The following is a 16,121-nucleotide window of genomic DNA, read 5'->3' on the forward strand; positions in this document are numbered from 1 at the left end:
TGTTTGATATATTTGTTTTTTTTTTTTTTTTTTGCACTAGAGCTACGGAGCTCCTCAATAGATTCCAATAAGTCATGTATACTAAAGTTATGAGCACAAAATATATAGATGTAGATCGTAGTGTTTAAAAGATTTATTTTAGCTATCAGTAAAACTAATTATTAACGCCACATCTTTTTGTCCGTTTTCTTTTCACCAAAACGTATGAACTATTATTAGTTATAGGACTCTAGTATGAACTTTTACGTTTATGTGTAAAATAAACTTCCACAAATACGAAAAATACATTTTTACTTTTTTTTTAAATCGCCTACTTCTTATAAAACGTCATCTTCTAAGTTTCCGTATTGGATATTTTTATAAAACGTCATCTTCTAAGTTTCTATTTTCTTTGGGCTTCTAATGGGACATTGAAAAACGTTATTGTTCTCCTACTAGTTATAGATGACACGCATCAAAATACATACACATCAGGTTCGAAGTTTTTTCCAAAGCACTCATCGCCCATCTACAAGAGGTTGGGAACATTATAGAAGAAGAGGACGACAAGTACAAAACTACAAAAGGCATTCTTAAATATGCAAAAATTGAAAGACGTGTCTGTGCGTGCATCAATCCATAAGAGAATTGTGTCTTTTGTGTAACTAACTTTATGCAGATCTCTCTAATATTTTGCTTATCTTTTGCTATAATCATGTCACTATCAAAAAAAGAAGATTTCAAAGCTACCATAAAAGCTTTGAACAGTTGGTAAATCATGAGCAATATTGGCCAAAATTGGAAATTATGATTTTTATCCAAAATTCTTGTACATGTAAATATACTCTTCTATATTGTTGTCTAAAAAGTTGAACACTCTAACAAATTGTGTCTCAAAACTTGAAGGAAAATAACTCTCGGAAATTTCCATTATAAAATATTTAGCTTATAGACATCAATCAACAAGTGGAAAGATTTGAGCAAACTTGAATAATCCATTTACTTCATCTTGAATCTGTGTCAGCCTGACAAGACAATGTATTTATTTTTCATGTTGAATTGTTTTCTCAATTTTTTCAAGAAATGGTAAATTTGTTCAATGTATTTATTTATTTACCTTTCTTTTAGGACATCCGGTTTTGTTGTGGCCTACTTCCTTACAATAAGAACAAACCCTTTGCTTCTTTTTTTCTCCCTTCACCTTCATCATGACTTTCTTATGTTGACTAGTTTTGTTGACTTTTTCATCAAGGTCAAGGTGTTGCACATGTATTTCGGGTGTAACACTAGAAGATGCTACAAAACTACATGATTCTAATTCCTTATTTTTGTTTACTAAACTAGATGCTGCAGATTCTAACTGTATACTTTTTTCTTGAAAACTCTCAATCTTTTCCTTCTTTCTTTCCACTTGTTCATCCACAAAACTCTCAAGAAACCGATTTAGTTTTCTCATTTCAGGAATTGAATCTCTTGCTTCTTTAACTGCCATGTTGAAATTAGTTTGAACAGACCTTAAAAGTGAACTAATTCCAGTTTCATCATTCTCTACTCTTCTTTCCACTAACATTGTTGTTCCATTTTGGTTTGACTGGTTTACTTTGACTTTTCTATTTCTCTCTTCATGATTTTGAGATTCTAACTTATCATTATCAATTGAACTTTCCACCATGCAAATAAGTTCCTGTTCTCCCATGGATGACTTATCAGTTCCAATTTCTTTCTTATTTGTCATTAAATCCTGCAATTTATTACCAAATAAAAAAGACGTATGTCAAAGTCAAAGTCAAACCAACTTTTTTTCTTGATGTGAATTTTTATATATTTTTTTAAAAAGTTACATAATAGTAATACAATACCTTGTTCTTTGGATCAGAAGAAATGTCAACTACTTCCTTATGCTTTGAAAATACCCCTTTGGATTTATCTTGCATAATACTACTAAGTTTTGTAATCATTTTTGGACTTTTGGTGACAATTTCTTGTTGTAAATTAAAATTAAATGATAGTGGTGGTTGTTTTATATCATGTTTTTTGTTCACAAAACGTTCATTTTCCAGACTAGAAGAGTTGACCTCAGTTTGACCAATTCCACACCCCAATGTATTCAAAATGATCTTCCCAAGAGCAAACCTGGTCTCTAGGGAATACCCTTTTTTAAGAAGATCAAAGTTTATCTCAAAAGAAGTTCTTCCCTCATTGTAGGCTTCCACTTTATGGGAAAGAACATGAAAAAGTTGTTGAGCACTATAACCCATGTTCTTGGATATAAATACCTAAAACAAAAGAAAAAATAATCAGAAAAATAAATAATCAACAAAAACATGAAACAAATTAGATTAACAATAGTCACATACAAAACCAGAGCATGGAGAAGGAGAAGGAGAACCAGGGAAATTTTCCATTGCATGGTTTAGGCAATTTGTTTCCATCAAAACATCAACAGAATCTACAACCATAATTGCTAATTGGTTTACTTTTTTGGCAATTTCATCATCAGAAATGAACTCATCATATGTGTCTAAAGATTCTGGATCAAAGTTGACCGGTGGTTGACCATATTTCCTTGCAAACTTAAGACCATCTTTCCAACTTTGGTGATAGAGAACAGATGCAAAAGTCAAGATAACAAAAGGGTGTTGGGGGTTGTTTACTAGTGCCAGGTGGAACGCTAAAATTCCAATCCTGTTTCAAAAATATTAAAAAAAAATGTTTATTTAAACAAAACTGTTTTTGATTTTTCATATGTACAGATTAAGAAACCACTCACCATAAGGGACTTCCAGAAGGCCGATCACAAGAAACCAACTTATCCAAATGAGACAACAGTTTCTGTAAAAATATAAATATATATATATATATATATATATATATATATATATATATATATATATATATATATATATATATATATATATATAAAGATGAAAGATTTATATTTTGTTGTTGCCAAAAAATAAAAAGATAGTGACTTGGCATACCATTAACATCATGGAACTTTGGTCAAACCTAGTTGCTTGTTGAGAAATGTATGCTGCCTGAAATTTTCAATAGCAAAAACCAGTAGTTTCCTTTTAGTTGTTATTATAAATAATAATAAATAATAATGCAGAAGCACTGATTCAACACTAACCTGAAATGGTAGTAAAATCTCAAGAAGATGGTATTTATGAAGCAAGGAGAATGAAGATTCAGCAGCTCCAAATGATAGCATATAATTTATCTCCATCATTGTCCTGGACTGAATAAAGAAACATTAGACTAAAAAGGTAAATATAAAACAATTATTATACCAAATCAACACTCATGAAGTTCAAAATAGCACCTGTCCTAATCTTGTAATTGATGATGTTTGTTTAAAAATTGCACTTTTGATTTCCTTTGACAATGATAATCCCAAACGAGCAGCAATTCTTACACCTCGAAGTATTCTTGCTGAATGTAAGAACACAAGTAAGTTCTACTATAAGTTTAATAAAATATAAAGATTTATCATAGTTTCATATTTGACAAAATGTATGGTTTAAAGGGAAATACACTAACCAGAGTCCTCTGTGAATGACAGTTGGGCAGGTACTAATGTCCGTAGCTGAAATCAAATCACAAATAAATCTTACCAATTCAAACAAGAGAAATAAACCATTTGAATCATATATTATAAATGCAAGATGATTATATTATATCTAACCTTTAGTTCCAATAGATCCTTCATTCCATCATTGTAATCATAGATTGTGTGAATAAAAGGGTCAAAGAACAAGCTGCTTCCACAATTTCATGATCAAAATTCAATTCATAGGAAACATGGAGTGATTAATTGAAACATCAAAGCAGCAGAGAATACCTGTTAATGGTAAAGTCTCGATGCATTGAGTTCTTCCAACGAAGAAGATCCAGTTTATCACAGCCTCTAGGCATTTGGGAGATGAGAAACTTTTCTTTTCCTTCTGTCTCCTTGGCCAAAGTATCAAAACTAGAAACCTAGTAAAGAGCATATGATTACATAATGTGAATTGTGAGAAAAAAAAAACGGAAACGAACATGAAAAGATCAGTTAACAGGAATCCACCAACTTGCCTCAACAATGGAGCCTTTTATATACACCCTACATACAGGAAACCGTTTCCCCACAACTTCACAATTATGAAACTGCTTACTAATCTGAAATTATAGTATATACATACTTAGTGATTCGTGATAATAACATTAAAAGCTTGGAACCATGTAAAAATCACAATTCATGGTAGTTTAAAGAAAGAAAAACCTGTTCCAGATGAGCAGTAGTGATGACATCGAAATCTTTTGGTGTCCTGTTTAGAAGCAAATCTCTCACACATCCTCCAACTAAGTAGGCTTCAAACCCTGTAAAAATAGAGTAAATCTTTCATATACTACTAACGACAAGAAAGTAAGGCATATATAATGCATAAAATAAATGTGACCTCTGGTACGAAGAATCTGCAGGACAGCAAAAGGGGATGGGGGTATTGTTCGATTTATCCCCAAGGACCTTGAATCCAACTTTTTCCATTTTGAAACGTTGATTTCACCTGCAGCATTATCCACTCATGAGCTATGAATCAGCAACGATATGTGATTAAAAACCTAAGTATAAGATAGAAATCCCGAATTCTACTAAATGAAGTTTCAGACTTATTCGTGGCACACCTGGTTTGAAGATCAAATAATCATCTTCGCTAAGTAGTCGAGGTTTAGAATCATCAAGTTCGACGAATTTATGGAACAACCCCTGCAGCAAAAAATATATTAAAACTGCGGATAATGTGTTCAACGAAATATCCAGATGAATATGTTCGATAAACGAGGCGTAGATAACGAAGCGTACCTGTAACGAGAAAAGTGGTTTAATAGGCAACAGAAACACATTACGTCTAACGGTTATAGCCGCCATTAGAATGTAGAAAACATGGCAGTGACGATGGTTTAGCTCGCGGCTGGAGATGACACTGGAGTAGATAAAATCGCGTTCTTCTGTCGATACCAAGCAGCTGTGTTGTGCCAAAATGCGTCGTATGTAAAATCAAATACCTGCGATTCCTTTTGACGCCTATGATTACTATGAGCTTTATGGAGCAAATATGAGATGAACAATAACCCTAATATTTTCTGAAAAACCACACTTAAACCCTTCCTCTTTTGTCACATTTTGGACATGTAAAACAAATCACGTTAATAAAGTGATTAGAAATGCTCCTGAGTGGAACAAATTAAGGGTTGTCCAGTTAATGATCAAAATGATTGTTGTTAAACCAAATAACCATCTTTTAAAAGTATAAAATTCATATTGCGTTGTATGAATTTTACACACTTAAAGTAAATTCGTGAAATGTTATTCAACATGAAATTATATGATTATTTTACATATTTTAATATACACCCTTGTTCCCGATGTCGTTTCACTAGGGAAGTGGAGAGGGAATCGGAGAGAAAGAATAAGTCATCGTGTTCCTAAGTTTTTTTTTTCTTTGAAATGTTTTGAAAATAAAAGAAAGGAAATTATAGGATAATCTTCCTTCTAATCTTCCTTTCAAATTAGGGAAATTTTGAGAGAAGAAAATCATTGATAAAGATAACAACATACAGTTTACCAATCTACCTATATAAGATCATGTATCATAACTATGCACACACACAATAAAAAAAATAATAAAAAAATCTTTCTTCGGCCTATGTTTCGACGTCCATGCTGATGCAGGCTTCCATCATCCATCATGTTTCATTTTCTTCTCCCCTGCATTCTTTTTATTGGTAGTATGAATCATCTTAATATGGAATCGTGTTTACAATATCTTTTTAGAACCTTCTTTTTCTTTATGATTCATTATGTTTTGTTTCTTCTTCATTATTGTTGTTACAGTTGACTTGATTCATTAGGTTAACTGTGATTATATTTGTAGAACATCATTATATGAAAGTTGTAACTCTCAGTTTCGGATTTGCTTCTTTGTTCGGGGCTGCGGCCCAACCATCAGTCGTCATGAGGCTTAGGGCCTTGGAGAAGAAGGAATTTGGCTCTTTTCGGATGTGGGTATTAAGGGTTTAAGTGATCCAAGTGCTGGATGGTGTCTTTGGAGGCCCATGGTATAATCGTAATTTGATAACTCGGTCTTTTATGGAATTTAGGTTTTGTGAGGGAGGTTTTAAGGCTTGGGTGTGTTATTAGAAGCGTAGGGCTTCTCGCCACCTTTTCGTAGATATAAGGTTCGTTGGAAATGGACCTAAGATGAGGAAGTTATGGCATTTTGAAGATTTTGGCAGAAATAACCCTTAATGGAAAAGGTTTGCGTTTCAGTCACATACGTGCATGCTTAAGGCACGTACCTGGGTGAGTACTCCCAACGTAAGCTGTGGGTAAGCCGAACGTAATGGTCATAGTGCCAAACCCTAATTTTTACGGTTTGGGCACTATTTAAACATCTTTATTAGCTCAAGGCTTTTTCATTTCTCAACCTCCTTTGTCTTTGATTCCTATTTTCGAACCCTACTCCTCTTTGTTGGTGCATTCATGAGCTTGGAGGTGATTTTGAAGGTCCGTAGTGTTATTTCAAGAAACTGGATCTTGGTGATCAAGTTTGGTGTAGCCTTGGGATTGTAGATCCATAATCTTCACACTTTTGGGAAGCTTCAGGAGGTAAAAAGTTCTCATCTTGACTTCTTATTGTGCTAGTTTAAGTTTAGGGCAAGATTAAGGGTTTTTATGGTGTATTAAGTTCTCCTTGTGAGTTTGAGCCACTCCAGGAGCTTGGAGTGATAGATCTTGCCTCTTTTGGTGTTTCTAGTTCATAAAAATGCTTGCTTGATGTTTAAGAATGGTCCATGCATGTTCTAGTTGGATTAAGTTGGGTCTTAATGGATTAAGTTGGTTGAAGGTCTTATGAGGTTTTGATGCGAGTACTTAAAGGATTAAGACGTGTTTTGAGTTTTGGAAAAGTCATGGTTACCCCCCTCGTAACTGATGGTACGCCCAACATACCTTCTTTTGGTCGAGATCCGGAATTCATCGAGTACACCCAACGTAGCTGAGCTATGCCCCGCGTTCGTCGTCCATATGGATTGTGGGTTTGTTGTGTTTTGGGCTTCGCATCCTTGGACCACTTTGTTGCTTTGGGCCTTTTGGGCCAACTGGGATTTGTTGTTGGCTAAGGAATTATTAGCCTTTAGGATAAGGCCCATATGGGGTTGGGCCCAATTTGGAAAATTAGGCCATTAGTGGGCCTTTATGGATCTTGTAGTTTTGGGCCTTTTGGTTTTGGGGTTGAGCCTCAGTTTTGGTTCATGTTGTGTTAGGGGTAATGTAATGATTTTTTTACAGAAAAATTTTAATTTTTAATTAATCAAAACCATTTATCAGAACCATAAATCCCCAAAACCTCTGTTTTCGATTCCACATTCATTACATCATTATTTTACTTTTAAAACATTAGAGTGTCCCAAACACACCAGTAAAAGAGAGATAGAGTGCACGTCACGCCATCACGCCTTGCCCTTGCCCTTAAGCTCATAAGTACCTGAAACAAATCAACAACCTGTAAGTGAAATGCTTAGTGAGTTCCCCCAGATCATACCATACACAATCCACATACACATATCCTGTTAGCTATTAAAGCTATACACAAACCACAAAACCATGCAATTATGAACTAGCAAGAATGTCATGGGCTACCCCACATGGTCTTTACCTAGAACTGCCATGGGCTACCCCACATGGTCTTACATCCAATACCATGAGCTACCCCACATGGTCTTCACCTAGGACTGCCATGGGCTACCCCACATGGTCTTACATCCAATGCCACGGTGTCACGCCCGTAGATCCGAGCTAGTCAAATTAGAGATAATAGGGGTCGAAAACAACTTTTTGATAAAAAATTATTTAGAAAAAATAATCTTAACTAAGTTGTAGAATATGTATCAATGGTTCTGTACATATAAAGAACGCCGAAATCCGAGTTATAACGAAGAAGTTATGGTCCGTCGAAGTTTTACAGCAAAACCGGCACGACACCAGGAGACGTAAGTAGTGAATTTACGATAGAGGACTTTTTAGCCTTAGTTGTCTAAACAAAAGTTGTAGTATGCGTTAAACCGAGAACATACAAAAAAGAACGTCCAAATCTGACTTCCTATGAGGAAGTTATGAATTTTCTAAGATTTGGCAAAAACAATGCACGGCCTGAAACTCGAATTTTAGCTCAAGCGGTTTTTGGCTTACGCGGCCTAAATGAGAGTTGAATATCTCATTAATAGGAACTCAACGGTAAAAATAAAGACGAAAACGGAGTCCGTATGAAGGAATTACGAATTCTTCGCGGTCATTTAACAGTCTAAACTCCTCCTACTGTTAAATTTAAGATCGATCGAGAATTAGCCGACGGAGTCTAAATTAAAGTTTTAGATCTTGTTTTTACCTACGCGTGGAAAAAAAGAACGTCGAAAACAGAGCTCGTATGCAAAAGTTACGAGGTTTAGAAGTCGGCAAGATGCTGCTGCAAAAGGGGTGACGTGGCTGAATAAGGGCCAAGGCTTTCTCCCCAAGGCAAGCCACCAGAGGGTGACACCTGGCACGGACTCGACGAGTAGGAGGACCTACTCGATGAGTAGATCTGTTTTCTAGCCTATAAATAAAGGTGCCGAGCTCCCTCATTCTTCACACCTTCCCAACTTCACTTTCTCTCTCTAACCCCCCAAAAAGCCTGGGGAGTGTCCTTAGCACCCGAAGGAAGCCCCGAGGCTCCCGAAGTCCCGAGAAAAATGGTCTTTCGGCTCGGAAACGCTGCTCCAGCGAAGCGCGGTTTTGCGAAAAACCGGCTGTAAGTGAGCTATACCTACGTTATTTTTAATATAGCTTCTAATTAATTATAGTAACATTATTAGGACCTTAAAATAATTATTTGGGCTATTATTACGAGTTATATAGTGTTGTTTAACACTTATATAATAATAATAGCTAGAATATTAAATTAGTCTCGGTAAATACTGAACTAAACCCTAGTGGTAATGATACTAGGTTTTGTCGAGGGAAATTGTTTTAAGAGTAACGAAGTGTTGTCCAAGTACCGAGTCACCACCGTATCAGGTGAGTGCATAGTCCCTTTCATGAACATGATTTTAATACAAGTACTGATTGAAGTATTAATTATATGTTTATGTGCGAGTTAATTGATGTTGCCTGAAATACGTGTTAAAGAACATACCTGATTATATATGATGATTTAGGATAAAGAGTAGACCTAAATTAATTATGATGAATATTGGGTAGTATTTTCTTACGAGTACAAGTGAGTTATACTCAGAGAATAGAACTTTAGTATATGTCATTTATCCGGGAGCATGGATTAGACACAGTCATTGTCCCTAGTCCGAGAGTATGGATTGGACATAGTCAACTGTCATTAATTCGAGGGTATGGATTAAGACATAGCCAGATGTCCTTAGTCCGGGAGTATGGATTAAGACATAGTCATTCGTCCCTAGTCCGAGAGTATGGATTAGGCATAATCATTCGTCATTAATCTAAGAGTATGTATTAGTCATACGTCCCTAGTCCGAGAGTATGGATTATGCATAACCATTCGTCATTAATCTGAGAGTATGGATTAGTTAAAGCCGTTCATTTCTGATCCGGGAGTATGGATTAGGTAAAACAGTTAATCTTAGGTTTGAGAGTATGGATAGTCTCGTTGTGAGGATCGACGGGATGGGATAAGAGTTGCTTATACATATATGGTGAAATTGTATATTTTGTGAGTTCTAAATTATATATATGATATAACATTGTGGGATTGAAATCCCTATGTACTCACCAGGTAAAAGGGCTTGTAGCCCAGCGGTATCAGGTGGTGCCCTCCCTCTTTAAGGTCGAGGGTTCAAGTCTCGTCGTGGACATAGGTGGAATAGGTGTTGTTAGCTTAGGAGTAGGTTAGATTTGCCGGTTCAAAAAAAAAAAAAAAACTCACCAGGTTTCCCAACCTGACCCACTCAGTTTATTTATATCACAGGTGTTGATATGAAGTCACATTACACTGAGAGATTAAGGAGATATAAATCACTAGTGATAGTGAATGTAAGTTTTGTTTATGCTTATGTTTCTGTATTGACGATGACATCCCAAATGTTTTAAAATGAATAAAAATACTTTTATTCGGACATGCTTTGATAATGTATTTCTCATGTTTTACTGGGAACAAATTCCGCAAACATTTGTATTAAAAGAGGTTCTCTGATTTGTATAAAGCATAAACAAAATCGGTTTTTTCTGGCCGAGAAAATGGGGATGTCACAGTTGGTATCAGAGCATTATTTTAAGCGAACTAGGAATATGAATTTATTTCTAGGCTTAAACTTAGAATGCTAAGCAATGATTGTGAGGAGTGTCTTAGGTAATACACATGAATTGAAACAAGCACTAGCTTATTTAGGGAAAATGCCTAACATGCTTTTATGTGCTAAATGAGTTATGATGCTAAATGTATGATTGGATCTATGGTCTGTTGCCGATGGATCTGAAAAATTTATGTGTTCAGATTTCTAAACGTTTAATTACGGTATTGGAACTGTCATGTAACTTTTCAGAGTGATAAGGAGATTTACACGTCGATTGTAAATAAATTTTTTCTTATCTAAATTCTTGTCGCTACACACCGAACATTTAAATTGGTGAATAGATCGAAATGACAAGAACCCGCAGTGGAGCTGGGAATGTGAATGGAAACAGGAATCAAACAACAGTGATTGAGAAAATACTTGTTGTAGTAGCCGCTCCTGAGCCAATCACAATGGTCGGAGTTCAAGCGTTGATCCAGATGATGTTGGATCGTCAAATGGAGGAAACAAGATGTTTACTTCAACAACATCGAGAGGAACTAACGATGCCTATTGAGCAGCCCGAACTGAATGATGGGCAGTCAGAGGAAGGGAACTACAATCGGACCATTGGTCAAGCTGATGCACCGGTGATTAGAAGGAATAATCAAGATGACGGAGTCGAGAGGAATGGATGCAAGTACAAAGATTTTCTTACTTGCAAGCCATCAAATTTCACTGGAAAGGAAGATCCGATCGGATTTATGGATTGGATCTCGGAGATGGAGCTGGCCTTCATGACGTGTGGTTGCAGAGGCAAATTACAGACCACGTTTGCAGTACGACAGTTCCAAGGAGGTGCTGTTCGTTAGTGGAACACCCTGATGAAGACTTTAAGCCCCAATGAGCCCCTACAACTGACATGGGCAGAGTTTTTGGTGTAATTCAAACGTAAGTACTGTTCAGCCCAAAACCTGCTCGAGCTGGAGAACCAATTCCTAACCTTGAAGAAAGGAAGCATGACCATCGATTAATACACCAACAACTTCATGGACAAGATGGAGTTTGCTTTTGCGCCTTGTCCCAGACGAGCTGAAAAAAATTGTCAAGTACACAAAGGGACTTCCATGGGAGTATGCGGTGCCAGTACGCCATGCACTTACTCTGGAGGCAGCTATCTGGGCTGCCAAGTCTGTTAAAGATATGATCAAGGAAAGAGCCGCCAGCAAGATGGAGGCTGGCGAGAAGAGAAAGTTTGAAGGATCCTCAAGGTCCAACGAGAAGAGAAAATTCTCGAATTCTGGTTCGAAGAAGTTCGAAGAAGGAATGCAATGGTGTGACAAGTGCTATAAGAAGCACATTAGGAAATGCTCTAAAGAGATGACCTACTTTAAATGCGGGAAAATTGGTCATTACGCCAGCGAATGCACAACCAAGAGAGAAGTCTGCTTTAAGTGTGGTGAAGAGGGACACTTCAAGCAAGACTGCCCAATGAGAGAAAAAGCAGCAAAACCAAATGTGCCGCCAAAACCGAAGGCAAGAGCATTCCAGATGATCCTAGACGAAGTAACAGACGATGAAAGAAATTAGGAGTGAGGATGGATATATGAAGATCAAGTTATGAAGAAACCATGTAGATAGTCTGTTATGGTGTAGCCTATTAGAGGCATAGTCTAGGGTGAACTTGAACACCTATGTAATAGTTTCAAGAAATAATATAAAAACATTCGTTTTGTTATCTGATGTGTTGAATGATTGTGTGATTTGCTTGCATGGTGACTTGGATAAACTGCGAGACAATACTTGGGATGAGTATGAGTAGGTGTGAAAGGTAGTAGAGGCCTATACTACCGGAAGCACAGGACTCACGCTTGGATCAGGGAAAATCACAAGGTTACCAAGAAGCTAGTAATTGATTTCGTTTCATTCAAATATTTAATTACCATCGTTTCGGTAATGACTAAGAAGATGATTGTTATTCCGATCCTAATGGTCATATCGAATTGAGTCCGACTACGATGAGTATGTTACGTGGTTCAGAGAATCAAGTTTGATGTAACATCCGACTTAAGCCGAAAGATTGAAATAAAAGATAATCAAAGCGATCGGTGGAGGTATCGTGATAGTTGCTTGTAGCTAGAAATGCTACCTTTTAAGATGAGATTAGAACATGAAGGAAAGTATATTCTGTTCTGGAAGACTCTAAGAGACCTGAGTCTAAGCATTGCAACATACGATGATAGGTCATTAGAATATGAGACGTCATTCCATTGTAGTAATAAAAGAATTTATCTTATGTTCGAATCTAATGAGGATCGAGATTGTGATTTGAAGGTCTTAATTTGGAGTCTAACGTGAGATAGGGAGTAAGTGCAAGATTGAGCACCGCTTGCAGTTAAGGAGTCCAAGATTTAGATACTCATTCAAAGAAACGAGGAAGTTTTGATTATTACCTAGGATGAAGAGATAACGTATGGAGTCATTATACTGTCCTGTTTCGTTGATGATTCTGGGACGTAATTGTGACAACCCGACAACCCGAAATTTTCTATCCTGTTCAGTCTAACACTTCTCTAAAATTCAAACTCATTCCTGCTATCATTTAGCCCAATTTGGAGTCTGTTTGAGTGTTTTGAGCCTTGTACACTTAAGGGATAAGTGTTGGGGTTTATCTGTTGGATCTATAGTACAAAGAACGAGCCTGAAACACCTTTACCTGGAGTTCACGACCACCACATGGGAGTTTACGGCCGTAAACTCCATGTGGGCCGTAAACTCCACCCCATATGATGATATGTTGGCCATTAGTTCATTCTTTCATTTCCCTTTGCTGATTTCCTCCCAAATCCTCTCAAGTATCATCCCGATCTTCGTCCCCGATCTTCAAAACTCGTAATTTTATTGTCCTAATGAGTTGATATCTTACATGATCTAGTGATCTTACATGATTTCATCCGTGAAATCATTCCATTTTGTAGATCTTCAAGTTTCACCAAGAACACCAAGAACACACACTAGTGTTCTTGGCCAAAACCGACCATTCAAGCTCCTAGATCGTAAGTAATCTTGTTCTAACTTGTTGTACACTAGGGTTAACATGTTTAGAGCTTAGAATCATCAAGAATCAATGGTTGAATGAGAGTTTACGGCCAAGGATCTCCCAAGGCCATAAACGCCCTATAAGGGTGCAATGATGCCCTTTCCTCCTTCCAATTGACTAGAACTTAGCATAGAACCAACCACCACTGAGCTAGGGACTTCAAGCAACGAAATTGTACTTCCTACCATGAGTTTACGACCGTAAACTCATGGGGAAGTGGTCCCCAAGCCACAAGTTAGGGTCATTCTTGGACCTTAAACTCACCTAGCCTCTTGTTTAAGCCTTGGAACACTTAACCACTTAAGACACCTTGCCTTTAAGCCTCAAATGGAGACCCATTAGAGAGTTTATGGCTAGGAATAAAGTCCCATGGGCCGTAAAATCCATTAAGTATGGTCCATTGACCATAAACTCAAATACGATGCCTTGCAATCCTTTGTTGCAACCCAATGGCCTCCTAGCACTTGACTAAAGTGTTTTCCTCACAGTTGGATGTTTATACTCATCTAATTAGTGTTATAATCACTAATTGTATATATACATATGTCTTTATATGTTATTAGGATCATTGTGTGTGTTTAAGTCTTCACTTGACACCAAGCACTTGTCCGACACTTCCATACGATCCACTCACTACAGGTGAGTTCATACCCCTTAAATAACCCTTTTAAATGTTTATAAATGTTTTTACGGTGGGGAGGATACAAGTTGAATCATGCTAGTTAGTACATCAATCACATGTGATTAATAACTAGCATACAAATGGATTTACTACACTTTTAGCTGTTTTACCAAACATATTACTTCAAATGACTTTCTAAAACGTTTTTAAATGTTAAAGCTCTTTATCAATCTGTCTTACATACTGTATGTTTCCTTTCAAACTCTGTTACAATTGTGTTTCAAACAAAGGTTTAGTTATACTTAAAAGTGTTATTAACAAACAAACTGCTTTCAAATCATTTTATAAACTGACATCAAGTCATCATTTATTAGTTTTTAAACTTTTCAAAGGTTTTATAAAACTTCTTTTATACTTTTATATTGTCAAATGCATGCCTATATATGTATAGTTATATAAGCAATGTTTAAAGGACTTAGGACGACTAGCTCGCTTTATTTCCTTTTCCTCGTTGGGATGTGGCCTTAGGGCATCGGTTATTTGTCCGAATGTTGTCTAAATATTAGTTATATATCATGTATACATATATAGACATAAAAGTTCCATTAGTCAGTTCAGTACCTTTGGGTAGCAAAGACATACTTCGGTTATACATGTACATTACTAGTAGCTATAATAGGTATAGTTAGGAGATACTACTTACTATTCCAAGTACAAGGAATAACACAAGAGTTAGTTCATTCATGAATCTATACTAATACAATACTTACTATATGAAGAGATACAATTACAAGAATACTAATACATTACATACTATATTAAGAGATACAATACACGATAACAGAACATACATAATATGGTGTTATAGCATGGAATAGGTACATGATCTAACTATACCAATGAATCACTAACGCATTGTTCTAAACAAAAGGTGATAGTTATATTGGGTATACATGATCATAAAATCATAATGTGGATGTTCACGACTTGCAATCATTGTAGGGGTCGCGTTTGGTTCCCAGAATCTTTTGACAGGGAGAGCGTTTAGTATGGGATCTAGCCATCACATTATACCTTAATACTCATTTTAAGGCAATCAGTACAATAGTAGTCACTTATTACAAATACTACAGTACTTACACTTTACATACGACAAATACAAAAGGATACAATTCCAGTTATTATATTATTTTCCTTATTACCTTTACTTTGTGTCACATTCACGTAATCGATGAGGTAGATTAGATTTGAATAATAATAGTTGTACAAGGAAAAACCTTCACTTATGTAGAGGTTCATACTTTAAAAATAGTCAGGTCTTGGTAAACGGCTACTTTCAAAACAGTCGGGTCTTGGTAAAAGGCTACTTTCAAAATAGTCGGGTCTTGGTAGATGGCTTCTTTCAAAACAGACGGGTCTTGGTAGAAGACTACTTTTTATACTAGTAGGAAATATGAGATTTTCTAGGGGTTTTAAACGTTTGCAATTACTTACAAACATTTTCATACTTATACAAACTTTCCCTCAAATAATTACAAGTCTTTTCTTTACAGTTTTACAAATCAAGGACACATAAATACTTATGAATTCACCAGCTTTATTGCTGATACCCGCTTTCAAAATAAATTGTATTCTCAGGTCACAAATAGATAGGTATGACGACCAAGTTTTGTGAAGACGGAGCGGTCAAGACTCGTCTTTTATTTTGAATATTCATTATGTTGTTTTATACTTTGAAAGAACATGCTTGTATTTAAAATTATACTATTAATGCAATGGATGATGTTGTTGCTTGTTTACTACTTTGCATTGTTGTGATACTTTACATAACGTCCTCCGCCGCAGAACATTTCCGCCGTTCTCGGTTTTGGGGTGTGACAGTAATCATCCTAAAGGGGAAATAATTGTAACGCCCGTAGATCCGAGCTAGTCAATTTAGAGATAATAAGGGTTGAAAACGACTTTTCGACAAAAGATTATTTAGAATAAATAATCTTAACTAAGTTGTAGAATATGTATCAATGGTTCTGTACATATAAAGAACGCCGAAATCCGAGTTATAACGAAGAAGTTATGGCTCGTCGAAGTTTTACAGCA

General features: G+C 36.1%; 1 protein-coding gene across 1 annotated transcript; it reads right to left on the bottom strand.

Moving 5' to 3' along the window:
- Positions 1-767: 767 nt before the first annotated feature.
- On the bottom strand, positions 768-5,149 carry LOC111902545 (uncharacterized). The gene is made up of 16 exons (XM_023898362.3): positions 4,826-5,149; positions 4,648-4,729; positions 4,422-4,529; positions 4,244-4,341; positions 4,057-4,140; positions 3,824-3,960; positions 3,668-3,740; positions 3,523-3,568; positions 3,305-3,414; positions 3,113-3,220; positions 2,961-3,017; positions 2,750-2,811; positions 2,337-2,664; positions 1,839-2,255; positions 1,097-1,720; positions 768-1,004 (listed from the first exon to the last, which is right to left on the bottom strand). The coding sequence occupies exons 1-16, from the start codon at positions 4,889-4,891 to the stop codon at positions 984-986; spliced, it is 2,421 nt and encodes an 806-aa protein (XP_023754130.1). The 5' UTR covers positions 4,892-5,149; the 3' UTR covers positions 768-983.
- Positions 5,150-16,121: the final 10,972 nt, after the last annotated feature.

The sequence above is a fragment of the Lactuca sativa genome, chromosome 2, assembly GCF_002870075.4.
Source record: "Lactuca sativa cultivar Salinas chromosome 2, Lsat_Salinas_v11, whole genome shotgun sequence".
NCBI classification, from domain to species: Eukaryota; Viridiplantae; Streptophyta; class Magnoliopsida; order Asterales; family Asteraceae; genus Lactuca; species Lactuca sativa.